This window comes from Aythya marila (genome assembly GCF_965140915.1).
Source record: "Aythya marila genome assembly, chromosome: 18".
NCBI lineage: Eukaryota > Metazoa > Chordata > Aves > Anseriformes > Anatidae > Aythya > Aythya marila.
The window spans coordinates 5,860,351-5,887,174 of NC_139059.1; the positions used below are offsets into that span (position 1 = coordinate 5,860,351).

General features: G+C 39.9%; 2 protein-coding genes across 5 annotated transcripts; both read left to right on the forward strand.

The window, feature by feature from the left end:
- Positions 1–527: 527 nt before the first annotated feature.
- DGKE (diacylglycerol kinase epsilon) lies at positions 528–17,294 on the forward strand. 2 transcript variants are annotated; one of them, XR_014318768.1, is made up of 12 exons: positions 528–1,191; positions 2,859–3,018; positions 3,369–3,488; positions 4,405–4,548; positions 6,482–6,639; positions 6,914–6,965; positions 7,103–7,216; positions 7,602–7,673; positions 8,210–8,337; positions 9,210–9,321; positions 9,638–14,123; positions 16,842–17,294. XR_014318768.1 is itself a non-coding variant. In XM_082775002.1 (11 exons), exons 1-11 carry the CDS (start codon positions 728–730, stop codon positions 9,827–9,829), a joined length of 1,716 nt encoding a protein of 571 aa, XP_082631128.1. In that variant the 5' UTR covers positions 528–727; the 3' UTR covers positions 9,830–16,815. The 2 variants fall into 2 exon arrangements, 1 of the variants encoding a protein (XP_082631128.1); XM_082775002.1 differs by lacking the exon at positions 16,842–17,294 and having other exon boundaries at positions 9,638–16,815.
- LOC309885256 (meteorin-like protein) lies at positions 16,928–26,125 on the forward strand. Of its 3 annotated transcripts, none has more exons than XM_082775005.1 (5): positions 16,928–16,979; positions 18,040–19,135; positions 20,013–20,422; positions 21,833–21,892; positions 24,163–26,125. In XM_082775005.1, exons 2-5 carry the CDS (start codon positions 19,035–19,037, stop codon positions 24,477–24,479), a joined length of 888 nt encoding a protein of 295 aa, XP_082631131.1. In that variant the 5' UTR covers positions 16,928–16,979; positions 18,040–19,034; the 3' UTR covers positions 24,480–26,125. The 3 variants fall into 3 exon arrangements, with proteins under 3 accessions (XP_082631131.1, XP_082631132.1, XP_082631133.1); XM_082775006.1 differs by lacking the exon at positions 16,928–16,979 and having other exon boundaries at positions 17,288–19,135; positions 20,013–20,229; positions 20,314–20,422; XM_082775007.1 differs by lacking the exons at positions 16,928–16,979; positions 18,040–19,135 and adding an exon at positions 19,473–19,766.
- The last annotated feature ends 699 nt before the right edge of the window (positions 26,126–26,824 follow it).

Here is a 26,824-nt window from a genome sequence, read left to right on the forward strand (position 1 = left end):
CCGCTACGGATGGGGCAGCGAAGGGACAAACACTGCGAACAAAGGGATAAAACTCAGCGAAGGGCGAACCAGCGTCGGGGGGGGACCGCTTGCGACAAGCCCCGCCCCTTTCTACAAGTCGCGACAGTCGCGACAAAGCCGGTGGCGGCCAGGCCCCACTTCCGGGCGGCGCCCGTTGCCTGGTAACCGCCGCTTCCGCTTCCTGCACCCCGCGCATCCCCGGCGGCCGCCGGCACGGAGCGGAGCCCCTCGGCCCCGTGTGGCCCCGGCCCCGGCCCCGAGGAGCCGCCGCCGCCAGCAGCGGCCGCCAGCAGCCGCGGGAAGCGGGCACGGGGCGAGGGAGGTCGGAGGGCGGCGGCGGAGGCCCCCAGCGCATGGTCTCGGTCTGAGGGGGGGCGGCCCGGGGCTGGGCCTCCCCTGCCGAGGGGCCTGAGGGGAGGCGCGGGGCCCTCGTAGGAGCCGCAGCCCCCGGGGGCTCCGTGCTGGGGGCGGGAGGGGGTCGGGGGGTGGCCGGCCTTGTGCTAGGCGGAGGCAGAGCCCCTGGTAGGAGGCCAGCAGCGGCATCCCTCTGCTGGGTGCCGGCCCTGAGGGCACGGAGGTGCTGAGGGAGGGGTTAGAAGATGTTTCACGAAGCTGCTCGTTGGCTGCTGGGCCCAGGCAGCCGTTCCCGGCTTCGCCTGGCTGTCTTCTTGAGGGGTTAGGCTGGGAAGACCGAGCTGGACGAGGAATGGCGGGCACGGAGGGCAGAAGCAGTGCTTCCTCCTCGTCCTCTGTCGTCGCGGACTGGAGCTTGGTGTTTTGGACTCTGTGCTCCGTCATCGTGCCGGTGCTGATCACGCTGTGGTGCAGCTTCCAGCGGTCCCGGCGGCAGGTGCTGATACGTGACATCTTTCGCAAGAGCAAACACGACTGGCACTACACTGATCTCTTTGGGCAGCCCTCCTACTGCTGCGTGTGTGCTCAGCACATCCTCCAGGGTGCTTTCTGCAACTGCTGTGGGCTGCGTGTCAGTGAAGGATGCCTAAAGAAGGCTGACCAGCACTTTCTCTGCAAGGAAATTATGATGAGGAGCGATGGTAGAGCCCGCAGCTCTATGCCGCATCACTGGATCAGAGGCAATGTCCCACTCTGCAGCTACTGTGTGGTATGCAAACAACAGTGTGGCACACAGCCCAAGCTCTGCGACTACAGGTACTGCAAGGGAGTTTGGTTTTGTATGTGGAAGTGTGATGCTACATCCATGTTTAATTAACTGCAGTCTTTTTAGAACACATCGCCACAAAAACAATTTGAGAGAACCTAAAATGAAAGTGGGTGCCTGTGGGTTACCTGACTCATAAGTTAAGGGCAGGATATTGCATCTTTGGTCTACTTGTTGTCTTGCTTGCATTTCTCCATAATGATGTGCTAGCTAGCGTATAATTACCTCTAAAAGGCAATGTCTAAGAGAGCTTATGTTTTTATGGGACAGTTCTAAAAAGGCTCTAACACGCATGTCGTTAGTACAGTGAATAGCCTGAGCAATATCAGTGGCATAGTGTGCATTTCAGATTGCCAAAATGTGCATGCATCTCTGCAAAACTGGCATCTGCTTAGTGCAGCTAGAACAAACAACCCTCCTATAACTGGTGCTTTTTGTTTTTGTTTTTTTTTTTACCTTTTTAAGGCTGCTCAAAAGAAGCTAATAGGAAGTTCATGAAAGTTGCTGCAATATAATCCATTGTTACGGTTTGTAGTAAGAATGATAAAAAAGTTTTAGGAAATTGAAAGGCTCATACTGTCATTAGCAAGGCTGCTTGTAAAGTTGTCGGCATGGCACATAGTGACATGTTAGGCTAGAACATAGAGGTCGTGGTGCACATCCTGTGTAGAGTGTGACCTCTGCATTCTTAAAGGGTGTCTGCTTTTGCTCCACATTTATGTGATACTGGGAAATTGCATGGTAAGTTAGCCGAATTCCATTATACGTGAGCATATTGTCAGAAACAAAACCTTGAGAAAGAGAGAGCATGTCTATGAGAGCAGGAAAGAAACAGGATTCTGAATGCAAAAGGAGGAAGAATGAGAAAAGAAGCAGAAAATAACTGACAATAATCACTGTCTACAGTACAGGGCAAGTATCATCGCTTCTCTAGTTGTGTGCTGGATTAAGCAGAAGGACTCCAAAAATAGCTTTCACAGCTGCTTAAACCAAGGCTTTGGATGTAGCAAATGAAGATTAACATTTTGCAGAGGCTGGCAGGAGGTATTGCAGTGTTCCCTCTTGTTCTGGTCTGTTTGCCAGGGCAGCTCTTAGAGTAGGTCAAAAAGCTGAGCAATTTTGCATAGCAAAATCCCATAAGCCTTGCTCAGTACCGTGTAACCTTTTAGGTTTCAGACCTACGGGTATTATCACTTTGGGGAAATTTATCGCCAAAGTCAATTCATGGTATTAGTAACACTTGAAATTATTAAACTGAACTCTAGTATGTGCTTTCCAAGAATGGATAGGAGTTCAGTTTCTCATCCAAGCTTTCAGTGTAACTGCTGCATACAGTGCAATACGGTATTTGTAGCACTTATTTTTAACACCAAAAATCAGAGTTAATTTAAAACTGGTATCTTTATTTTAACAAATTCAACTGTTTTTCTAGACTTTTGAGGACATGATCAAGTTATGTAATTTTCTGTAGCCAATACATAGTCACTTCAACTTCCAGAGAATGCATGCTTTTCTCTAAAATGTGCTTAAAATATCACTTATAACAGTACATGTAAACATAAGTAATTCTTAGAAGTTAGTTTCTCTTTCTAAAATACATAAGCAAAATTTGTGTCATTTGTTTGAGGATTTCAGTTGTTTTTTTCTTTTTTTCCAGATGTGTATGGTGTCAGTGCACTGTACATGATGACTGCATGCTGGATTGTTTAAAGATTGAGGAATGTACATTTGGAGAATTCAAAGACTTAATTATTCCACCATACTACTTGTCCACAGTCAACCAGCTACGTAAAGACAAAAGAACCGATTATGAAAAGGTAATTGCCTTCTGCTTCTTGTTTTTAAAATGTATTGTCTGGCTTCTGCTTCTGTTTTTTAATGAAACTGGAAAACTTGATAAAGATGTAGGAAGTTTTGTTTTGGTTTGTTGTGTGTTTTTTTTTTTTACATAACAAAAAATGAGTTTATAACACCGTAGCATTTGTTCTCCTAAGCACTGTAGAACAAATCTTCAGCCTTTGTGTTGAAAATATCTGTTTGTTTTGACTACATCAGACTAATTGGTAACTTCCTCATTTCAGCATTTGGAGGGAACTGATTATGAAGCAAGACTTTAGACATTTTCAAACATGCAGTGTTTATGTGACTTATCGTCATCTTTTTGCAGATAGTACCTTATGGCAGAAAACACTGGATCCCGGTAATCGTACTGGCTAATACTCGTAGTGGAAACAACATGGGTGAGATTTTACTGGGAGAATTTAAAATTCTGCTGAACCCTGTTCAGGTAATTACATTGAAAAACCACTATAACTAAATAACAGTTTAAGTTAGAATCAGCATCCCTTTGCTTCAATAATGGTAGTAGGATCTTCTAGAAGGTCAGTAAAGGAAACAAATTCATGCAGTTTGTTGTTTTAGAAAGAATAAGGTTGTGTGCAGAATAAAAATTCAGAGGTTCCCCCACTTCCATGTTTTTTTTTCTGGTTCTTTTAATAGTTGTGCAGTCTTCTATTTATAGTAATACACGTAGTAATTCTGCTTTGATAGTCACGTACTTATTAACAATATACTTTTTTTAGAAATTGCAATATTTAAATCTTAATTTGGAACATGTGTTTAAATCCTCACTTTACTTGTGAAAATATTGGTGTTTACAATTGCTGTTTTGTGCTGTTGTTCCCTTTTAAGTCCACTTGAGATGGCACAGGATGTTGACGTTAAGGCAATTAGTTGTTCCTTGGATTTCCTGGCTGTACCTTAATATTCTCCCTTTGAAGTTTAAAACTGAATCTTAGAATACAGACTAACAGAAAACACTACACATTTGTTTTAAATACATCCCAGTAAGGCTTTATAAAATAAACCTCTTCGTATCCTGAATATTTTAAAGTAACTTTTATCTGAAGCCTTTCATCTTAACAAAACTCATGAAAATGTTACTAGATACAGACTTTTCTTAGGACTTGGTCAGCTTGATTTATCAATGGCTTTTATTCCTAGTGAAGCAGCTGAAGCTATTTTGTGACTTCAGGTCACATCCTGCTCATAAAAATCAAAACAGCTTAATTGCTTATGTAATATTATAAATAGAGAATGTTTGTTTTACATTAGAATAAACATCTTGAAGTTGTTTATCTACGAGGCAAATCATGACTCATGTTTCGTGAACCTATGAGACTCTCTATTTTCCTTTATTCTAGGTTTTTGATCTAAGCAAAACTACGCCTGCTAAAGCACTCCAACTTTGTACCTTGCTGCCTTGCAATGCTGTCAGGGTTCTTGTCTGTGGTGGGGATGGTACAGTAGGCTGGGTCCTGGATGCAATTGATGAGATGAAGATAAAGGTATTGTGTTTTAAATGAAAGGATATGTTATGAGTTTTGGAGCTGGAGAAATGAGTTTTGGAGCTGCTGAATTATTACATTTTAATCTTTTACCTGCATTTATCTTTTTCATCTTCCTGAATAAGCATACAGAAAAATATTTGCAGAATTGCTTATCAGGGCAAAAACAGCTTGTAATAATGCATCTTTTCATGTAGCTCAGAAAAATATATAAAAGCTTTAGAATTAAAAATGTATTTAAATTTGTTCTTTTCTGTAGAACAAGAAAAGAACAGATGCAGAGTATTTTATACATTGTTCTTTCCTCTTTGTCTAAACAGATTTATTTTGCTATCAGTAGCCATTATTAGTAATGCTGACTTGCTGTTTATTTATCCCAAAGCACTTTTATAATAACCTCGTAATTTTTGCCAGCTACAGTGGTTATATTGCCAGTGCATAAATGAGGGCTGTAATGTGCTTTTACTACTTATGGTGTATTCTGAAGAACCTATCAGTCTGCACTCATCCATTAACAGCAAATAGAAAAAATATGCTGTATGCTTGGTGTTGATTTGAAAGGGAAGATAATCCAATTTACAGAGTACTGCTAAGAACCCATGAGAAGATTGAAAGTAAAGAATAACTACCAGGGCTCTTGTACTTTACCTAGTAATCTTTTTCTCTAGTGATAAAAGAATGTCTTCCTTTATCAATATCTCTTTTTTTGTCTGTTTTGGCTGTGAATCAATTGCAGCGTTTTTAGTAGCTTTATTTTCTTGATGCTGCTTTCATGTTAATGCATGAAATGTTGTTGTTGAAGGCCATTATTACAACTCCATGCACAATCAAATTGAGCTTCTTTGAGACTTTTTATGTACCGATAAAGTAGAAATAGAACAAAGTAGAACTATAAAGCTTAACTAATATGGGTATGTGGTTATTTGGTTTTGGACACTTGATATATTGTCCCCAGAGCCAATATAGTTGATGAAACCTGGTAGCAAAGAACACAGATATTCAACTGAGGCATTGGAGTTACATAGATACCGTTAAGATTATGAGCAGTAGATTGTGCTCCCTTCGTTTATCTTGACTCTCAAATCCAGGTTGCCTGGCAGAAACCTCCTGTTGAAAAGTAGTAACCATAATGCTACATTTTCCAAGTATTTTTCACAGCTGAATGTCAAAGGTTATAGTATGTCTGAAACAATTGTTCATGCTTCTCTGGTAAAGAGGGCAAAGATCTTTGCTAAAGTGGCTGTTTTGAATGTTTGTTTCTGATATTTGCTGTGTGATCTGCAGAGGTAATTATCATCTGCTCAATCTGTTCATGACAGATAAATTTGTGTGTGTATATTGCAATTCAGAAACTTAGATACTGACTTTACTTTGGGTGCGTGAATTTCTGTCCACAGTTGAAATGCTCTAGTATTACATGCATCAGTTTTTTTAGAACTAACATCAGTCTTCTAAAAGCCTTTTTGTTGCTCATTATGGTCCACAGTCGTGTGTGTTCTTTTTGTCTCTTAGCATTCATTGCAGAGCACTTTCCCAGAGATATATGCAATAATACTGTTATTAACTTACCCATACCCATGGTTGCAACAAGTAGAAAATTAGGAAATCAGATGAGAAGTTCAGGCTTCTGCTTTTAGTTCCAAAGCTTCGTTCTTCTGAGGGGATGCTCTGTTGAGTATCAGTAATGCATTGTTTCCTTTTTTCTTTTTTTTTTTTTTAATTTTTCTCCTCACAATGGCTTCACATTTCCTTTCTGTACATTATCACTACCATAAGTACTTAAATGGGCCATCTGCTCTACTAATACTGCCAGCTGTACTGCACTATGTAACAAGCTGATCTGAAGATTGTTTATCAGACTTGAACATTTGGTTTTAGAAGGTAGAAAATGATGCTAAAAATAGAGCTAATATGTAGTGTTTCTGTATCCTAGGGGCAAGAACGCTTTATTCCACAAGTTGCTATTTTACCTCTGGGAACAGGTAATGACCTGTCTAATACACTGGGCTGGGGTGCAGGTTATGCTGGAGAAGTCCCTGTAGAACAAATCTTACGAAATGTCATGGAGGCAGATGGAATCAAACTAGACAGGTAAGTAACAGTGAAAAGACAAATTCTATTTAGCCAAATATTACTGTAGGTCTACTGCTACGCCACTAAAGCAGTATATGTAAAGTACACAGTGGATTAGGGAACTGCAGAATAACCAAGGTCCAAAATTAGTCTTTATTTAGTTTTTCTGAAGTGCTCAACTCTTTTGTAGTGTAGCTAAATCTGAATCTTTTGAAATTCTTAACTACAACTTTGATACTAAGTGAGAATAGTTTGCCTGCCGTGCATCTAAATAATGGCTGTTGTTTTTCAGGTGGAAAGTTCAGGTAACAAACAAAGGATACTATAACCTAAGGAAACCAAAGGTATGGCTTGTGATTATAAATATGGGTTCTATGGAATATCTGTATCATTTTCTGATTACCTGTTTCCCATTAAACATAGTGACTTTTAAATCCTAATAATATTTCAGAAGGCCATAAATAGAAATTCTCTCTTACAGGTGTTCACAATGAACAACTACTTTTCTGTAGGACCTGATGCTCTGATGGCTTTAAATTTCCATGCTCATCGTGAGAAGACTCCGTCTCTGTTTTCCAGCAGAATTATTAATAAGGTATGTTCGGTAAAGTGACACTTTCACCTTGTAGTTGCTGACTTAACTTAAGGCTATTTTTAAAGACTCAGCATGATTATTTTTCTGCATAGTGTGACAGAAGTTATTGCAATTAAATCTTAGTTTCATCTTAATTTCTATTGGATTTTCAACCCTTAGGACTCTTTGTCAGGGACTGCATTACTCTGAAACAAAATGTCTTCAGATATTAATGAACTGTAGTGATATAATTTCTCTGCACAGCTGCCTTGTGCAAATGTTACATATGTATTTTAGATGATAAGCTTTGAAGAACCATAACTATACATGAGCATTTAAAATAGATTTCATACTAACTGTCTCTTTTAACAGTCCTTTCTGTCCTTTCCTTTTGTTTGTTTTGCAGGCTGTTTATTTTTTTTATGGAACCAAAGACTGCTTAGTACAAGAATGTAAAGATCTTAACAAGAAAGTTGAGGTAAGTTTTTTAACTTGCTTTTTCTTTGGACAGTCGGGGAAGTAGAGAAATTTATCTTGTGAAAGGAAAGGAAAAAAACTGTGCAGTTTACATCTACATGATACTTGTGTGAGGATAGCTCTGGACTCTGGAATTTTTTTGATGTTCCAGGCTTCTTTGCTATCTGCAACTTTATTTGTGGAATTCATGCCTTCGAGCTTACTGAAAATTACTAAAAACTTTTCTGGTCTTGACTCAGATCTCTGAGTTCAAATACAGATACTGAGATGAAATCTGTAGTAGACTAGAGACTTAAATAAGTGACAGTTCATTTTTCTTTTCTCTATTTAACTATCTATCTAACTGATTACAGGTTGTGAAGTCAGAAGTCATTTTTTTTAAGTATGGAAAGAAAATGTTATATTTGTACAGGCCCAATTTTGCTCACAGATGTTTTTTTTCTTCAAGTGGAGGCCTATTAGACAAAGAGAATAATTAGCTTATGTTGAAGTACTGAATTTCATTCATGGTAATTAACTTCTGTTTTTTTTTTAAAGCTAGAGTTGGATGGTGAGAGAATTGAGTTGCCCAATTTGGAAGGCATCATTGTCCTGAACATTGGATACTGGGGAGGTGGCTGTAGGCTCTGGGAAGGAATGGGTGATGAACCTTATCCCTTGGCAAGGTATGCAATACCTCTTTTTTTTTTTTTTTTTTTTTTTAACAGTTCTTGTAGTGTAAACAATTCCCCCCAGTAGGCTATGCTTATGTAATAAGTCTTGTCTGAAAGTCAGGATTCTTTTTGTTAGAGACTAACAAGAGCTAAGTGCATCCCATGCATCAGGTTTGACCTTCTCAAAATGTCTGGCCTGATTAGGCAATAGGGTTGAAAAGACTATTGAAAATAGCCTTCAAAAAGTAGAAGATACTTACATCATGGAAGTCAAATTTTTGTTGCCTTATTATTGTTCTATATTTTAATTTGTATTAAGACATGTTCTTTTATAGTCTGAAATGGATGTAAGTTGGCTGCAGCAGTGATGAATTGTGGGCACATGAGACTTGCCCTCCTGTGACTTCCTTCTTTAGAAAATGCTTATGAGGCTGCATTTCTAAAATTATTTGGCCAAAGTTCTTTACCAAAATCTTAAAAAAAAAAAAAAAAAAAAAAAAAAAAAAAAAGGTGGGGGCAATTAAAATATTTTCCTGTAGATTAATAACTGCCTAAAAAGACAGCAAGACAGAAAAATTTTCAAATTTCTGAAGTGGAAATCCACCAAAGGCCTTAAATATGCACTTTGAGTCTTGGAGAATAATATATCTGTGATCGCCAGTAACTGTGTAGGGTGTACCAACCAGAGTATTGTTCTGTACTTGGCCTGCTTTTGTACAGCTGCGCTTTCTATTCAGTGTGACTTATTCACCAGGAAATAAATAGTTCAAACATTTGTAGATTAACAGTTGTCTTTTTTATAGTAACAGAGGAAAGACTAATATTTGAATGGGCATTTCAGAGTTCATGAACATCACTAAGAGGTCTGCTTTCTTAATTCATAGACATGATGATGGACTTCTGGAGGTTGTTGGAGTTCACGGTTCTTTCCACTGTGCCCAGATTCAGGTGAAACTAGCAAATCCTGTTCGTCTAGGGCAGGCACATACAGTAAGGGTAAGTACTATTTATAAACCTGTTTCCCTAATCTTTTTTTCAATACGCAGCATACAATTTCAAGCACTCAGCTCTATGTTCTAAAGTTGCAGTTTGCAGTTGAGCAGGATGCTTCTTTTGCGTAATAAATTTAATTATGTTATAATTAGCAATCCTCTGTTGCTGTGGTTGGTAACCTATGAGTACAACTAATTATGTATTAAGTTTCTCCCTGGCTAGTCTCGAACTGTGCAACATCAATACGTTGTATTTATAAAAGGTATCTTCAGAGCTACATTGAACTGCTGTGATTGTGTGTTCTTCTGTTTAATACTAGCTGATCTTGAAGAGTTCAAAGATGCCAATGCAGGTGGATGGAGAGCCGTGGGCTCAGGGGCCATGCACTGTTACCATAACTCATAAGACACATGCACTGATGTTGTATCACTCGGGTGAGCAAACAGATGACGACGCTTCCAGTGTGTCTGAGCAAGAGCACGTGAGAGAACAGACAGATGAAGAGGTATAGATGTTGTGGAATGTAATGTAATACAAAGAAGAACTTCAGCCCGTTAAAAGCACTGAGAACACTTAACCTAGATCAAGAATTGTGCTGTAAGGTTCATACTTGTAAATGAACTAGGGTCGAGGAAAAAGCCGTGCTTTCACATTCATGAAAACTTTCACAGCTGAATTACCACAACTGCTTTGCCTTTTAGGTTGATAGTGGTACCCAGCCTTTCTAGCTGAGGAGCCAGTTACTCTGTCAGGGAAGGACCAGATACAGAAGCCCTTCCTTGTTGTGGAATCAGATCTTCTGCACATATACAATATAGTATGCATAAGTTTTGATACCCTTGAAAAGGGGAACAGTTGGAGTTCAGCCTGCTTCCACCTGTTATTTTCTCCAGGAATGCTTCCAGAACAGAAAAACAGACCAAGTAAAATGTGGGCTGTTTTTTTTTCTGTCAACGGCCTGCTGGTCCTGTCTGCCATCTCTTCTTGGAAGTAGGACAAACTTTTTTGTGCACCTGTGTGTGCAGTACATACCTAGTAGGCTTGACTGGGAGAGTGGAGATGTGGGGGCTCTTGGAAAGGCAGCTAGCAAGGAAAGGTAGGTTTGGACCAAAGGTTTCTGGAAAGGATCTGTTAGCGAATGACTTTTTCAGTGGCTTTGTAAGCCATAGATGGAGTATTCCTGAGTACCCAAGATACAACATCAAAGTAATTGTACCATGACTTGCACTGAATGATCCTGTGACTGACTGCTTCAGTCAGCAAGAGATTAATTCTAGTTTTTGTAAATAGCAACATGTTACAGTTCTAGAGGAGGCTTCTTGGAAGAAAACTTGGAGCTGTCTGTTTTAGCTGTGTTTTAAAGACTGTTTTAAAGAAGTAATGATAGCTGGCAAATCTTTTTTTTTTTTTAAGAGGCTTGTTAAAGATCTCGCTTTGTTACCTGGAAACAATCAATAGCAAGTCAGTCTGTTAACTGTTTCAGTTTGAATTGTGGAGATTGAGAGAGAGGTTTGCAGAGGTTAGCAAGTTCTTTTGTTCACGTGTATCATTTGATGTGTGTGGAGGGTAAATTTGTTTTCTAACTGGCTCTTAGGGGGGTCAAAGATAATTCGGCCTGAATCTTCATTTCTCATATGAATACTGGGCCAGGAAAAGGTTAGTGGCCTATACTGGTAGTAAAGGTTAAGAACACACACGCCAGTACAAGTAAACGGTCAATTTGACATATCTGAAGCTTCTCAGGTTCCAAGCTTCTCAGGTAAAAACATCTTCATGTCTAACAGAAGTAAAAACCTGCTTCCTTTTTAGTTTTCCCTTAGAGGTATTTTAAGCCTGCAGCAGGTGAGACATGTGAGTTAAGATTTTGAAGTTTGTAACTAATAATTCAGTTAAGTCCAGTTGAATTCTTGAATAAGAAAAGAATTTACGCTGAATGTATATTGCATAAGCTAAGATCATAAGAGAAGTTGAGGGGCATTGATCATAGCTTTGAATGTTGCTGCTTTTGTCAAACTGCCCCAGTCACTTTTTTTTTTTTTTTTTTTATGCTAACTGAAAGCGAAACCATTGGGTAAAGTAGACTGTGTTTCTAGGTTTTGTAAAATGAAACTGTTTTTCAGCAATCTGTAAAACAAAGTTTGCATTAACAGTGAAGGAACTATTTATATTTTAAAATAATTTATTTAAGCCTTGGAAATGTTAGTATTTTTAGAATCTTCAATTGTAATCATCTTTGGAGAGCATTTTTAAACTGATGGTATTTACTCTAGAAAGTGTACGTGCTAGATCTTAAAATACTACTGATTGCCAGTGAATTTATAGTTGTCTGGATACGTGACCAGAGTGTAACGAACTGTAAAACAGAAGCCACTTGTAAATTCCATATTCATTAGCCTCCCACACCTCATCTTAATTATTTTATAGTATGTAAATACAGAGAACAAATTTATTGTTAAGTCTATATAAAATGTATTTAAAATATGCAAAAACATGCAATGTTAGATAAACCCAGTATCCTAACCTTTTGTTGCTGTTGTTATGGAGGTTCAATTTGTATTGTAGCTTCAAAAGTCTTGCTAGTTATTTATTTTTATTTGGATAATTTACAGACATTAGCATCCCCAAAATACTTAAGTTCTGTGCTATGTAACTATTGTTTACAAACAACTGACAAGTCTCTGGAAAAGCAGGGTATGTGTTATGAAGGGCAGTATTTTGTATACTTAATTTAAACTATTCAGAATGCAGTTTAAAGAGCTATCTAAAGTTGATCAGATGATTATTCAAATTATTTTGTAGCTTAAGAATCTTTAACAGTTCAAAACGTTCACTTCTTAAACTCCCAACATCCTGAAAAATATGTGACGTGAAGACTTTGAAAGCTTCCTTTTTTTTCCTCCAGTAGGTGAGCTGACTTTTCCACATCTGTTTTGTCTGAATGTGTACCAGTGATATTGTACTATATTTGTGCAGACTAGATCCTCACACTTACTGCAGGTTGTTATGAATCCTGTCCTAAATGTGTGAAATACTCTTTGGGAAATGCAAATGTATCTAATTGAGCACTTTTGAAGGAGAACCCCCGAGAAATGGTCTTGTTTGTATTGGACAGATCATCATCCCCGTCTTGCATGTGGAAGTGAAAAAGTTTGACTCTTGGTGAATGCAGGAAATGGTAGACAGCATGTGTAGCCTTTTTAGGCATGGAAAGCCTCTTGTAAAATTGTATTTATGGTATGGAGAATATTCTGTAAGTATCCGGTTCCTAAGCAGATGTGTGGTCATCCTTCTATTATAATTATATCATTGTCATATGCATGACCAAAAAAAAAGTCTTTTTAAACATACGATGTTAGCACTAGAATCTGCTAGGAAGTCTTTGGGAAGTCTTGCTGTGTCCAACACACCATCCTTTGATTTACATGTGTCCTCCTTTCCAGTATGTTGCAAATTGTCCTAAAGTTGTTATTAGTCCAACTTGAGAAAGCTCAAACATAGTACACAGGCTCCCAGATTCTAATGCTGACGTAAATGAACATCTCTAACTTATAATATAGCTGTAGTTGCTTAATGTTGTCATGTGTGTTGTGGCTTTAAAACTGCTACATGTTTTTTTAATGTTGTAGGTGCATAAAGCACCAGTACAAATAGCAACTGTATAGATAGCTCTTCTGAAAACAGATTGGAAACCTGAAAATACTGCAGTACGTCCTTTACCCAGAAGAGGGTACTCTGCAGCTGGAGCTCATGCCCTGCGTGGAGAGATTCTCCCATGCCCTCTTACTGACTAACATTGGGGAAAATAGTGATAAATAATGAATAATTTCTTCTGGCAGTCTTCATACAGTATAACTTTGCTTAAAATGTATAGAGTGAATAATAACATATATTGTCAAGCACTCAAAAGCAAATTCACTAAAACTATTTTTAAGTTTTACTGGAGTATAGGCTACCTTAACAGAAGTTTGGTCAGATGCTGATAATTTCCTTTATTGTAGGTTCTCAATCCTGTGAAATGCAAACAGCAAACTTTAACTTATTTGGAGAGTCTTTCTGTGCGTGAGCTTCCTGCCTTACTCAAACCTAGTTTGTTTACGTGTTCATTGAGAGGGGGTATGTGTGTGCATTTTCATATGCATAGAGATTTGTCATAGGCTTTGTTTTTACTTTTTTTTTTTTTATCCTCTACTTTGAGCAATTCATAGCAAGGTTAAACTGTTTCAAATACCACCTGCCTTTCGTATCTTTATCCTTGTATGGACTATTTAAAAAGGTGTCTGAAGTCCAAAGGTGCATTCTTTGTCTTTAAAAACAGCTGAGGTGGATGGCAACCACATTCAGCTTTGTTTTCGTTCTACTGCAATTGTGAGATTTGTTTCAAATTAATTTCAACTTATGCTCAAACTTGAATATTTTTGTCAGCTCTGTTATGAATTGCATTTTGTTTTCCTAATGTAAAGATGGTATAGCTTAACTTATGCATGTGATAACTGTGTATGTTCAGTTTTCTGTTGCCCATTCATAGTTTTGTGTTTTCAGGTCTTGCTTTTCTTAGGCACTGAGTAACTTGGAACACTGTTTACTACAGTTAGAAGCTTTAAGTACTGTTCTTGGAATACAGGCTTGAGTTTCTCCTGGTTGCACAAGAAAATGCTACCATGTTTGAACACGCTTGGAGAAAATTGTCATCTTAGAGCGATGTTTATATCAAAAGTTTAAAAAAAATATATATATAATTTCAGCTGATTCAGATTGGGAGTTTGTTCCCTGGTACATCTTGTCTTGACAGAATTTGCAACTATTCAGTAAGTACTTTTTTCCCCTCAGTCATTTTAACTTCTCGTTTTTAGTTTGTATTAGCTAAAAACATCAGTTGGGACAGTGTCAGAAGCTCTGCTGAAACAGGATAGTGAGCTTCTCTTCTGTTTGTTTTATACTTTATGCCAGCTGGTTTGTCAGAAACGCAAATTGGAATGGTTTCATACAGCATATTTGTAACTCACCTTTTTTGCCCTTTCCAGTCAACTTAATTTCTAATTTACTCAGACTGACACCTGACACCTGGAGAATATTAGAATGGGCACATCAGGTGTAGTGTTCCCTGTCCTCCAGACCTATTTTGAAAGTACAGTTTTTGCTTTTAGCTGCTGGGGATGAATCTCCACTTTCTACACAGGTTCTCAGAATTAGTAATTTCTGGTTTAGGTTCTGCCAATTTCTTCTGGATCTGCATTACATGCACTGATGCTCACAGCTTTTTAGTGTATATTATTGTATCTAACTGGTTTTAAAAAAAAAAAAAAGCACTGTACATTAGCTGTAAACAGCATAACAGTATCAATGCTACAATGCTTCTTTTTTACGTAGGAACAAATACATTTGGTAGAGCAGCACTGAAGCCTAACTGGTTAATATACGCATAAGAGTAGGACACTTAAGAATCTTTGCATGTGTTCTAACTGAAAATCCTTTTTTGTTCTGTATTTCGTATCTAGTATTAGCAGTTTTCTTTTTTTAAAAGAAACAAGATTGTTCTTGGTTAAGAATAGACTAGGATATCTTTTTAGATTTAAAAATGCTAGTAGCATCACTGATCCTGATGAATGTGAAACACTTGTTTTAAAATGTTCTGACTTCTTTTCTGAGAAACTGTAGCTGCTTCCTGAACACGGGAATGAAATGAGACCACATTTTCATTTAGCAATTAGATAGATTGAGTGAATTTACACATTCAGTATTTCAGTATTGTTTAGGCTGCAGTTCTAAAAGCATGGCAGATCAAAATATCTCACTAAGAATGCTGAATACCCAGTTCAGGTTTTGGGCATCTCAGGGAGAGACTTTAGGCTGGAGTAAAGCCACATGCCTCAACTAAACCTAGTGATGTTATGCTGACTTGCTTTCGCTGAGGCTCTGGTCTTTACTGTTTGAAAGTATGAATGTATTCAAAATTTTACTTTGTTTTTCATTAATGCTACCTTGTTTACTGTGCTGTATACTCCTATTGTTGTATGTATTTCATTTGTTTATTTGAAACTTGTTTGCAGATTTCAACATAAATCACTTTTTTCTTAAGAGTAAGTGGGAACTAATGTTGTGAGTTTATTGCATTCTGTGTCTTCAAAGTTTACATCCCTCAAAAGCCATTTTGTCTGCTACCAACTATTGTAATCCTTCGAGTACCTCCAGCCATCTTCTCTTTATAGGATTTTTATAGTTAAACAGAACGGATTTTTATTTTTGTAGCTTGTAACTTCAATATGTATACTAGTTATTTCTATTTAGTAATTAGTGATTAGAATACTGTAAAAATGTGACTCTTAAGAGCTGTAACTTTAAATTAATAACTACTTAAATGAAAATACCAGCATGTTAAAATTTAAAAAAAAAAAAAAAGTTATTATTTAGCTTGGAAATACTGTGATGCTGTGACTTGGAATTTGCATTGAATGTGTTTATGTGTATTCTGAAATTGCACTAAAGGGGAAAAAATGAACTTGAAATGCAAATAATAGATGAAAAGGTAGAATTTTTATCATTTTTTTCAACCAAGATTACATTTGGCATTTAGTGTTTTGTTTTCATGTGTTTTGTTTTTTTTGTTTGTTTTCTCCCTGCTGCAGAGCCCTAACGCAGGAATGATCATTGCACTTGACAGAACAGTTGTTTCCCTATGGTGCAGTTTAACACACATGTATTACTTAGTGTCCAACCTCAGCAAAAGCCATTTGCACCTTTCCCACCTCTCTTCTCAGAAAACAAAATCTTAGAGCAAAGCTGAATGCTCGTAGCAGTAACGTACATGAGATCTTGCTTGCAAAGAAATAGCCAGGCAGCATAATATTGAACCTCCAATGCAAACTTCTAAAGACAAAAGTTGTTACATTTTTTCTTTACATCACGCTGCTTTCAAATACAATTTTTTTTTCTTTGGTTAAAAGAAGGAAGGTAGAAATGGGAGGATAAGGAGGTATTCATGTACAACTCCTACTTGCAAAGGCTTGGAAATGTCTTATTTGCTGTGTAGACACAACAAGTATGATTCTAGAACTTTGCATAAAACTCTGCTTTGTTTGTGCTCTTACTGGCTTAATCCCTTATTACTGAAGCAGGTGATACTAGCATTGACATGTGAAATGTGACAGGTTTACTCAAATTATTACATGTAGGTGATATGTATTATTTGAGTAGTTGGGCCAAGCTTTGTCTATAGGCTCCATCAGGTTCTGTGCCAGCACTCCACCTTAACACAAGTGAAACTGAAGAAAACGTTTGTGTTTAGTCAATAGTATTGTGGCCTATTTCTTGTGACTTAAGCTCCCAGAAGGCTCTTTTGAGAAACATCTACTCTGTATTCTTCATAGAAGTTTGCAACTATAGATTTTTCACAGTACTGACTCTGTTACTAGATTTCCTAATGCATCTTTTTGTTGTCTTGCTATTTGTACTGTATTTCTCTGTAGACTAAAGTGTGTGGATTAAAATATTTAAACTCAGTTTTTCCTGTTCCTCACTATGCACAGAAGCAAATGCGAGTTTTTGAATCCATAACAACCTAGTGATGAAGATTGCTGCCTGGCTTTAGGGGGCTGGAGTACGATAAGCTTCCTTCAGTTTCTACCTTTCCCTTTATGCTTGTTCAGCAAGCCTCCTCATTACAGGTAATAAACTGAAACATTCAGCACATAAATGGCCCAAAGCATTAAAATTCATTCTGTCTGAGGCAATGTGCTGGGCTGCAGAGCTGGATCAGCAGCTTCTTACATAGCATGCGTGCTACATCTTTTTAATAAACTATTACATGTGTATATGGGGCATCCTTCCTGGGTAAGCATTCACAAGTTTTTATAATGGCTAGCAGTTTCCTGCTTGAGTCTTACAAAACAATTAATTTTATCACTTAAAAGGTTCTGTAGCTTTTTTTCAAATGGGTTACAACAGGGTTGAAGGAGACGGGTTTTGTACTGTGTGGAGGTATTTACCTGAGGGGAAAAGTTGAGTTTGTATGGCTTTATAATAGATACTTTGTCATTTAAAAACCATTTAAAATAATTTAAAAAACACAGACTTTAGTAGTGAAATGAAATGTCTCAGTTGTTCTATCTTGCCTTTGTTGTTAGTTATTAGGGTTATTAGAACAGTGTGTGCTTTTTATTTAGCCAAAGGGGAAGATAGGTACAACTGTATTATTTAGAAATTGCTCTTTACAGATAAGGGTTTTAACTGCAGATGTTTTGGTGTTACGTGGTATTAACATAAACTGGAGCAGGAGGGATGCTGAACACAAGTCAGCAAAAACACATGCAGTGCTTTCCACAGAAAGGGAAAACTGCTGCTGGAAGAAGTTCAGAGATCAAGTGGCTCAATGCTTTTTCCTGATGGCAGCAGATGGGTTAGTTTGAGCCTTTGGAAGTGAACAAATCCTCCTGGGGGGGGCTCTTTATCATGGTGTCAGTTCTGTTCCCCAAATCCTCTCCTCTGTTCCCTGATCTAATTTGCACAAAAGAGAGAATGGGCTCTGGCCTCTTAGCTCCTAGATTATGCCACAATCAAACCTTTTAAAGACTATTTGTGTGTTGTTTCCCATTCAGGATTGGGTCAAAGCATAGATAGCAGGTTTTTCTCTTATGTAGTAAGACAATAGTTTCACAGAGCACTGAGGATCACTGACACTAATGTTAATACAAGATCTAGGTTTAATGCATTTTTAAATGTTTTTAGAACTGCTGGAGTGAACTGTGCACAGCACCAGATTGAGCCAGTTTTGCCTGAAGTGTAACGAGTCACACCACAGGTAGGTGTGGGGAACTGTGGGGTGTTAGAGAAGTGCAAGTCAAAGCTGAGATTATCTGCTCTGTGATAAATAAAAATAAAACTGTAAAATACTTGATAATGAAAAGTAAAGTGGTTGTGTTGGGGTCCAAACAACGTTCAAGTAGTCTAGCTTTCAGCACTTGAGGGCTAAAACTTTTTTCAGGATATCTATGTCTTCCTGTTAAGGAAAAGCCATAAGTGCAGAGCTGTGACAGCACAAACTCTGCTTCTGTTTCCTGGAGCGGCTGGGGGCAATGTGAGAGCGTGCTGCTCACCACAAGGTAACAGATGGCCATGGAGCCCTGGTGACAATGCTGCGCGGATCTTCGCCTGTGCCACCCAGCAGTGCTGGGGCCCATTGTCGAGGCCCTGCTGCAAAATCCCGATTCCACGCTGAAGAGCCGCAGAAAAGAGCCTCGGTCTCTCAGACCTGCAAAAGAGCAGCTCCCGATGTCGTTCACTGAAAATATGGAAAGTGCAATGCATATAGAAATCTAATTACTGGCAGGCCCGGCCTGCCTTTTGGTATGATAATCACAGGCCCTCACCCTTTCTTGTGCGCGGAGCCCTGAAAGGTAATAATGAAAGCAGGAGTTAAACTCTTGAATCTCCATCAATCATTCACTGTTTGCTTTGATTACAGTGACACGACTTGTGTTTGTTCCTGGAATGCGCTCAGAAGCTGTTATTGATGGCGTTAAGATACTTGCAAGACAAATCTGCCCTTGTTGCACCGCCGCCAGTCCCGCACGGGGCGCTGCGGCCGCTCGGGGGTGCTCGCGGCGGGGCCGGGGGCGGTGGCGGGGCCCCGGGACCCCCCCCTTGTCGCCCCCCGGCCGCCCCTAGAGCCCTGCCCGGCCCGGCCGCGCCGTCTGTCCGCCGGGGGTGCCGGCCGGGCTGCCATGGAGGCGGAGCGGGGCCTCCTCCCGGCCCTGCTGCTGGTGCTGCTGGCGGCCGGCGGGCAGCAGCCGGGTGCCGCCGACTACTGCAGCTGGAGGGGCAGGTAGGAGAGGGGCAGGGGCAGGTAGGGGCAGGGGCAGGTTGGAGCCCGCGGCCCCGGGGTTCGCCTCAGGGCGCCGCCATTCGCCTCAGGGCCGGGCCGGGGGGGCAGCGGCGGGAACGGCCCCGGCCCCGTGTGGCGAGAGTCAGCTGCGAGCCTCGGCTCTGCCCCGCCAGAGGGTTCAGCGCCGGCGTTTCGGCAGGAGGATGCTTGGCGGAGCCCTCACCGAGGGGACAGCGCCTGGCGTGGTCGGTGCCCTTCGGTCAGGGCTGCTGCTGGAGCTTGGTGGGGTTTTTGAGGGCGGTACAGCCAGAAGTAACTCTCCTGAAGGCAGCGAAATTGCACCGGCTTGGTGCTCAGCCTGCTTCCGATAAAACCATTTTTCTTGATGAGTTCTTGCCAGCAGCATTAAAAAATAATAATAAATTAAAAACAAAACTTTTAAATGTAGGCTTTTAAATCTGGTTTTCAGACACAACGCCACGAGTTGTGCAGCTCCTACTGCGAGTCCATGCTCTCACCTGCCCCCAGGTGGGATTTTCCAGAGAGATTAGAAAGACCTACCGCACACCAAGCTTTTGCTGCTGTTTCACGGAGGGAATTTAATATTTTTCTGGATGCTGCAGATATCCAGGTGTGGACCTGTGGTTGGGCATAGGGGGCTGAGGCTCCTTTCTGCAGCCGGTGCAGCACCAGGTGCGAGCGGTCCCGTGGCACTGGGGCTGCACCTGCAGCAGGTCCTCAGAGGCCGGGGAGGAAAGGCACAGCTGGAGGGCATTAGCTGCACAGACACCACCCTTACCTCTGGGCGGTAACTGCTGGATATTCCACCTGTGCTGTGGATATCGTTAGTGATGGACTGATGGTGTTGTCTTGGCAGTGGTTTGAGCTGGGAGCCCCGCTCCCGTGCAGTGGAGCAAGTCCACCTGCGCTGCACCGAGGGCTCCCTGGAATGGATGTACCCAGCGCGAGCCCTGCGTGTCGTTCTGGAGCCCAACCTGTCCAGTGCCAAGCACACCACCGTCTGCATCAAGCCAGCCAGTGACTTCCAGGGTGCCAGCATCTACGTGGAACGTGCTGGGCAGCTGCATCTGGTGGTAAGCGAGGCAGGAGGGGCTCGACCCCACCAAGTGTCTTGCTTCAGCGCCCACACACCACAACGAGTGGCCCTCTTCCTGCAGGCCAGCCCGCAGAGGGACATCAGCCGCCGGACGGCCAGCTTCCAGTATGAGCTGCTGGGCAACCAGAGTGCTGCTGGCCCTGACTTCAAAAAGATGACACTGGTCAAAGGTACGAGAAGGGTCTGCTTTAGGGCTCCGTTGTTGGGGTGGATCCAAGATAGCACCTGTATCTAGTGATGGAAGCTGGTTTGGATGAAGGGGTTTGTCATGGCAAGGGAAATCCTTCTGCCAGCTCATGGACAGTGTTACAGGGGTGCAGTATAACCAGCTATTTGTGTTCAGATTTCCATTGTCAGGGGCATCCGGTAGGCACAGGAGCAAATACTGCATTATAAAGAGAAACTCAGTCCCTTCTTTAGCAGCTAGCTTGGCCGTGGATATATGCAGAGCAATCAGGGTGACTCCAGCCCCTGGGAGGTACTGTCACAAAGAGCATCTGTGTGGTTTAGGAGTCGAAATACCATATTTAGGAGAGGTTTAAATTCATTAAGAACCTAAGGTCTCTCCAAGATGGTCACTGAAAATTCAGTCTTTTAAAAACACCTAAGTTGCTTGAAATTTCATTTACCTTTCTTTCTTGTTCCTTTTCGTAAACAAACAAATCTTGCACTCAATAACATTTATGTGCATCTGTGCCCTCCCCCCCCCACACCATTTATGTATGAAGAGGGCTCATTTCAATTCAGGTTCTGAAAGCTTGGGACCCAAGTACTGCTGCCATTGTGTTCTCACTGTCCCCAGTAGATAATATCTAAGTCAAACCTGATAACCAAGGGCAGATAAATAAGGGGAGTGTTCAAGCCACGTTACAATAGTAAGCAACTGCCCTGTAAAATAGGGGAAGAATAAATAAAAGAGCAACCATAGCACTTCTGGACTGTCATATCCCTTTTGTTAACCTGTTCAGGCCACTGCTTCGCATGGTTTTGCTGTTTGCTAGAGCTTTGTGGCATTAACTTGAGGAACACGCTTATTTTAGGGAGTGCTTATTGGCCTGACTGCTCAATACTTGATACAGGAGCTTTCAATAACAAGCAGGATATCTAATGCGTGTATGGATAACTAAAATTCAACCACATCCATGCTGGATTGCTAATGTTGTTTCAGTAAGCGATACCAGAGTGTTCCTTGACTGTGGAGCTAAGTGTTGTTTGAAGTCATCATAGGACCCAGTTCATGCATAGATGCCTATTTTTTTTTCCTTGTTTCAAAAATGGTGGAGGGTAGCAATGTGCCAGGTGCTCATGTTTTCTGCTATATCTTTTGCATGTTTGATGAGTTGTTAAAGGGATTATAGGCTGTCAGGCCACGTTGTCACTCAATGACTATTAGAAATCCTCTGTGCTTATTTCATTGTTTTGGTTGTGTTTGCGTAACAAGAATTTTGTTTTGTCTGATCATAATGCTCTTTAAACTAGTACCTCTGCCCTATTTCCTCTCACGTGTCAATGTCAACCCCTTTAGAAATGAGGCATAGTATTGTATTGTAACTGACTGGCTTTTTTTTTTTTTTTTAAAGCTATGTGCCGTCCTTGTGACAATGTGGAACTTCTTATGGCTATTTGCAGCAGTGATTTTGGTAAGCTGACTAAAGAGAAGTCATTCTGACTTTATAAATATATATTGATTATTTGGATTTATTAGATTGATTTCTTAAAGTAATGACATGACTATGCACTCTGATCTGAGAAGGAAAATATCTTTGTGAAAAACAACTTGAACTGGGGGAGGGGAATGAAACCTGAAAGGGAGAAGCTTCCTTTCAAGGTCCTCATTTCCTGCAGGCAGAAAGGTTGTGATCTAAAACTGAGCTAAAAGTAATTCTCACAAGTGTACTGCTGACTCTCACATATAACAAAGTCACATGCCTGTAGATAACACACATATGCACAAATTATGCATCCTATTTACATTCCTTTTTATTCCCTTAATCTATTTTTTCCCAGATGATGAATATGTCCTTTCTTTTTCCTCACAATTTGCACACTTCCTAGTTCTCTTTCTACAAAAGTAGTGAGTTGTTTGTAGTTTAGCTAAGGATTTCAGGTGATTTCAACTTCCTTCAGTGACATACTGTTTCAGTTTCAGGCTTGATGAGAAAACAAAGCAGTTAAAATGCTGATTTGGTGGTACATTAAAAACTCTTCCTATTTTCTTTACTTCAATTGCAATATCGCTATCTTTTTTCTTTTTTTTTTTTCCCTGTGGATTGCTATTTGTTTTATTCCCATAATTTTACACATTAAAATTTGTGCCTCTTAGAGACAGAAGTCCGAAAGATGAAGCTGTAGAGCTGTATCTCCACATGGCCACAGTTGTATTGCTGTAAATGTGCCTATGAACAGGTGTAAATATAGTCCCTAGCTGTATTTCTTTTCAGTGTTTAAAAGAAAACACGAAACAACTGCTTTCCTACTTCTTCCTAGAGATTGCTGTGCTTCAAACACTACAGATAATTTTCTCACACCCCAACATCATTGTGCTAACACAAAACCAGAGCACAGAGCATACTTCCCTTAAATAGTGCTCCTTAGCTGGTAATGTTTCTTCATCTAAATTAATTGATGCAATCTGTCCCATTGTTTCTACTTGATGAAGTTATCAGTTCCCATGCAAGGCACTCTCCCCTGTACTGCCTGAAAAACCAGAGACTGACAGATGTGGAGGCCCAGAGCACAATGGGGTGCATTTACACTTAGAGCAGCAACAGACCAGAAGAAATAGCCCTTTGAACTGACTCTATTTATGGCCTGACTTCCTTGCCCTGAGCTCACAAATCGCTATCATCAACTTTTTTGATTAGAGAAAATAGCTGCTAATGAAAGTGTAAATGACACTGGGAGTGAATAGGGGCTTTATAGTTAATCTCAGGATGGAGGTCTTCTGTCACTAGGCCCTGAGCAGTGCAGGAGCAACTTGGAGCACCAGGAACAAGTGCATTATAGCTTGTCAATAGACCTGGATGCATCTGATTAAAAATTATTACACAGAGAGAGAGATGGAGAGCAGAGACATCTGTTACACAAAATCCTGGATTCCTTGGAAATTGAGTTAGATAGGAAGGTCTTGGAAATTTCAGAAATACGTTCTTTCTGTTTCATCTGTTGTCGAGTTCTCTGTACCTGAATGAAAGAGTTTTGTGGCAGAAGTATGGCAAAGTTCCAGTTTCATTGACAACCCCTCAGTTGCCCAAAGCCCAAATGGGATTGTTTTGGGAGAAAGAGGTACATGAATCTATATGATTTTAAATAGGGATTCAAATAAAGTCACTTGAAGAGTTCTGCATGCTGTTCATTGACTTTGAAAGTATCTTTTTCTGGATGGATAATGTTTTCTTTTGAGGGAAGAAACCTCGAACATTTAAATGAAAAGTGTTTAACAAGCTCTTATTTTTCCCAATCGAGTCATATTCTAATTCTTCTTAAATCAATTTATTTTACTGCTGTCAAAGAAGAAAACTGAGAGTCCTGTGGAGACAGGAAGGAGTTAGTCTGTGACAGTCTTTGACTTGGAACATAAACCGAATCCCTGAGCTGACCTCTTTTCCTGTGCTTTTTATTCTTTACTGCTGATTTGCATTATCAAACAAGTTATACGTTTCTTGGCAAGCATAGTCGATTTGAGCAGTTATAAAGCATGCTTACAAGCACATAGCACTGTTTGTGTCGGGCTTTGGACCGTCCTTTGTACAGGAAGCAATGTATGCTCAGAAATGTGTCTGCCTGTAGGTGGTTGCAGTGCGAGCCATGCAACAGATTTATTTCTCCAATTATTTTATTCAGTGAGCTCCTTATGCATGAGCTACTTACCTGCTGCTCCATAACCAACTCCTGTCTTCTTCACATTTAGTGGTGAAAGGATCTATCCGAAATGTTTCCCACGATTCTGAGAACCACATGTCACAGGTTGATGTCAACGTCCAGAAAGTCTACAGACAGAAAAACAGAATTTTCCAGCAGGATGAAGCAAGTGGTGAATGGCGAGGCCCTATACGAACCCTGCTACAGTGCAAGGTGAAGAAGGGAGCTGGAGATTTTCTTTTCACTGGAAATGAACATTTTGGCGAAGCCTGGTTGGGCTGTGCTCCTCGGTTTAAAGATTTCAGTTTCATTTACCATGCTGCCAGAGAAAGAAGAGCCAACCCATGCGAGTTTCAGCTCAATTGACAGGAGTAACACAGGACATGAGAGTTGAAAAAGTTCACCCCTGTTTTTGGATACTGAATCTGAAACAGCATTAAAACCAAGGGCTAAAGCTAACAATTTCACCAAAACAGGAGCCTGGAGAATTTCTTGGAGATAATGGCTCTGTGAGCCCTGTAAACTTTGACCACTAATCCATAAACTGGGTTGTATTACTTTCTCCCTCTTCAAATCTTATTTGCCTCAAAAAAATAACTGTGAATTTTGAAAAGGTTATCTTTGTTTTGTAGTTAGAAGGCAGCTAGTGCTCAGTATTAAGATATTCTCTCCATCTTTACTCTGGGCACTTACTATGTGCTTTTTCTCTATTTTTTTTCCTCTCTTCACCCATCTCCAGTTGATTTCCCTTCCATTTGATTCCTATTTATCTTCTTAACTACGAGATCGTTTCTGGGTGTCTCACCACTTCATCATTTCCACATTCCTATGATTATAGCTAAAACCATAGTTAGCATTTGTTACTAAACCTTCAAACAATTGGTAGGTTTGCCATTTTTTTCCCCTTCTGTATGTTAGTAGAAACATTAACAAACCCTCTGGGGCAGGATCACAGCTGATGTAATTCCACAGTTCTCTGTTGATTTCAGCATAATTGATAGTATCTGATTTTGTTCCACATGACCAATGAGAGATACAGCACTAAGCTCATATGGACTGGTATCATTACCAGATGAGGAAAGCTCTTCGAGAAATGCATTGAAATAATCAGAAGTTTAGGTCGTAGCATTGTCTGCATTGGAACGTAATGCTAGGTTTTCATGGTACTGGATCTACAGCTAGCTCTAGTTATTGTTGAGTGCAGAATAGGAAAGAGCTAAGAGAATTGGCTCTTGGAAAGTATTAGCGGATATACAGGGGTATCCAAGTACATGGTTTTGAGAGCTGGAGATCACTGCTACATCTGAGATTTTAAATGGGGTACTCTTTGGTATTTGCACTGTAGATGTGAGAGAAAATGTGAGAGATATCTCTGTCTTGGTATAGATTAGAGGAACTTAGGTACTGCATTTCTTGTTTTGTATATTTGCTATATTTGTACATAGCAAATGTGTGTGTTATGGTTTTTGTTGTGTGTGTTGTTTTTTGTTTTGTTTTGTTTTTTTTCATTTTAAAGGGTCCTTAGTGATTTCTCAATAGTATCAATACTATAATTAATATTAGCTTTCATGGAGCATTGTCCCTTTGAAACAATGTGTTCTTTTTCCAACAAATAGGTACTTCAGTTAACAATTGGTTGAAAACCTGAAATAACCCAGTGTGATGTGAAATATCATACGAGGTACATACTTCTGAAGTGCATGTGAGCCGGTAATTTAATCCACAGCTATGCAGGCTTGTCTGCATTGTAATGAGTAACATGAAATTCCTGCAATCAGTGATCCATAATGAAGAGATTACTAGAGCTTGTGGATGTTGAATATATTAATTCTGTTTCACTGTAGTCTCCATACATTGCATGGAGTTGAGATCGCTATTGTGACACCAGTAACTTGTAGAGAGATACCCAAATGTTTCCAAGTGCTGGGACAAAAAGCTTTGGCAGAGGAAAATCTTTTAGTTTGAATTTGTTTCAGATTTTAAACAAATACTCTGAAAGAACAAAAAAGAAAGTAAAAGCATCGCATTGTTCTTCCCCTAGGGGCCTTCCTTACCACTTTGCTAGCAAATGGGAAAACAAACAATAGATAGGAAAGTGAAAGAGAAGAGCTGGGGGGAAAAAAAAAAAAAAAAAGGAAACTAGGTGAAAGTTACTTCAAAGTGCTCAGACCATTCTTGGAAAATAGTCCATTGAGGGAGCCAAATGTTTTTCTCTATAGGAAAAGATTCGGAAGCAAAGACCAGACAAAAATGCAGTTAGAAAGATGAACAAGTATATGAATATTTAAGAGAGAATTTCTGTGATATATGAAGTGCCAACACTCATAAAATCCATAGTGCTTCAGTTCTTTACCCTAGGTCCAAATTTCTTCCAACTTCAAGACAGAATGTCAAGATAATAGGCGTGAGTAACAGTGGGATAAAGCTGGAAAAGGTGGAAAATCAGAATCAGTGGAAGAGCAGGGATGTATTTGAAGAGCAATATAAGATCAGGTTACACACTACTTAATTTCAGTAACTTTATTAAGATTATTATCCTTATACAGGATGGGCAACCATTATTGGAACAAGGAGCTGTAACAACAAGCAGGACATTTTAATTTTGTCTCCTGGTGGTTTAAACTGTCAGCCTAAGGTAATACAGTGCAGTTTCTTAGTTACACAGGGCAGCAAGCAATGTTTGTTTCCCTTGCATCCTGTGTTACAGTTTC

Bases quoted from the DNA above. Each gene is read 5' to 3' on its own strand.
- LOC309885256 (XM_082775005.1), top strand. From the start codon at position 19,035: ATGGAGGCGGAGCGGGGCCTCCTCCCGGCCCTGCTGCTGGTGCTGCTG. The intron at 19,136-20,012 runs GTAGGAGAGGGG...TTGTCTTGGCAG, and splicing joins TACTGCAGCTGGAGGGGCAG to TGGTTTGAGCTGGGAGCCCC. The intron at 20,423-21,832 runs GTACGAGAAGGG...TTTTTTTTAAAG, and splicing joins AAAGATGACACTGGTCAAAG to CTATGTGCCGTCCTTGTGAC.
- DGKE (XM_082775002.1), top strand. From the start codon at position 728: ATGGCGGGCACGGAGGGCAGAAGCAGTGCTTCCTCCTCGTCCTCTGTC. The intron at 7,217-7,601 runs GTATGTTCGGTA...TTTGTTTTGCAG, and splicing joins CCAGCAGAATTATTAATAAG to GCTGTTTATTTTTTTTATGG. The intron at 7,674-8,209 runs GTAAGTTTTTTA...TTTTTTTTAAAG, and splicing joins ATCTTAACAAGAAAGTTGAG to CTAGAGTTGGATGGTGAGAG.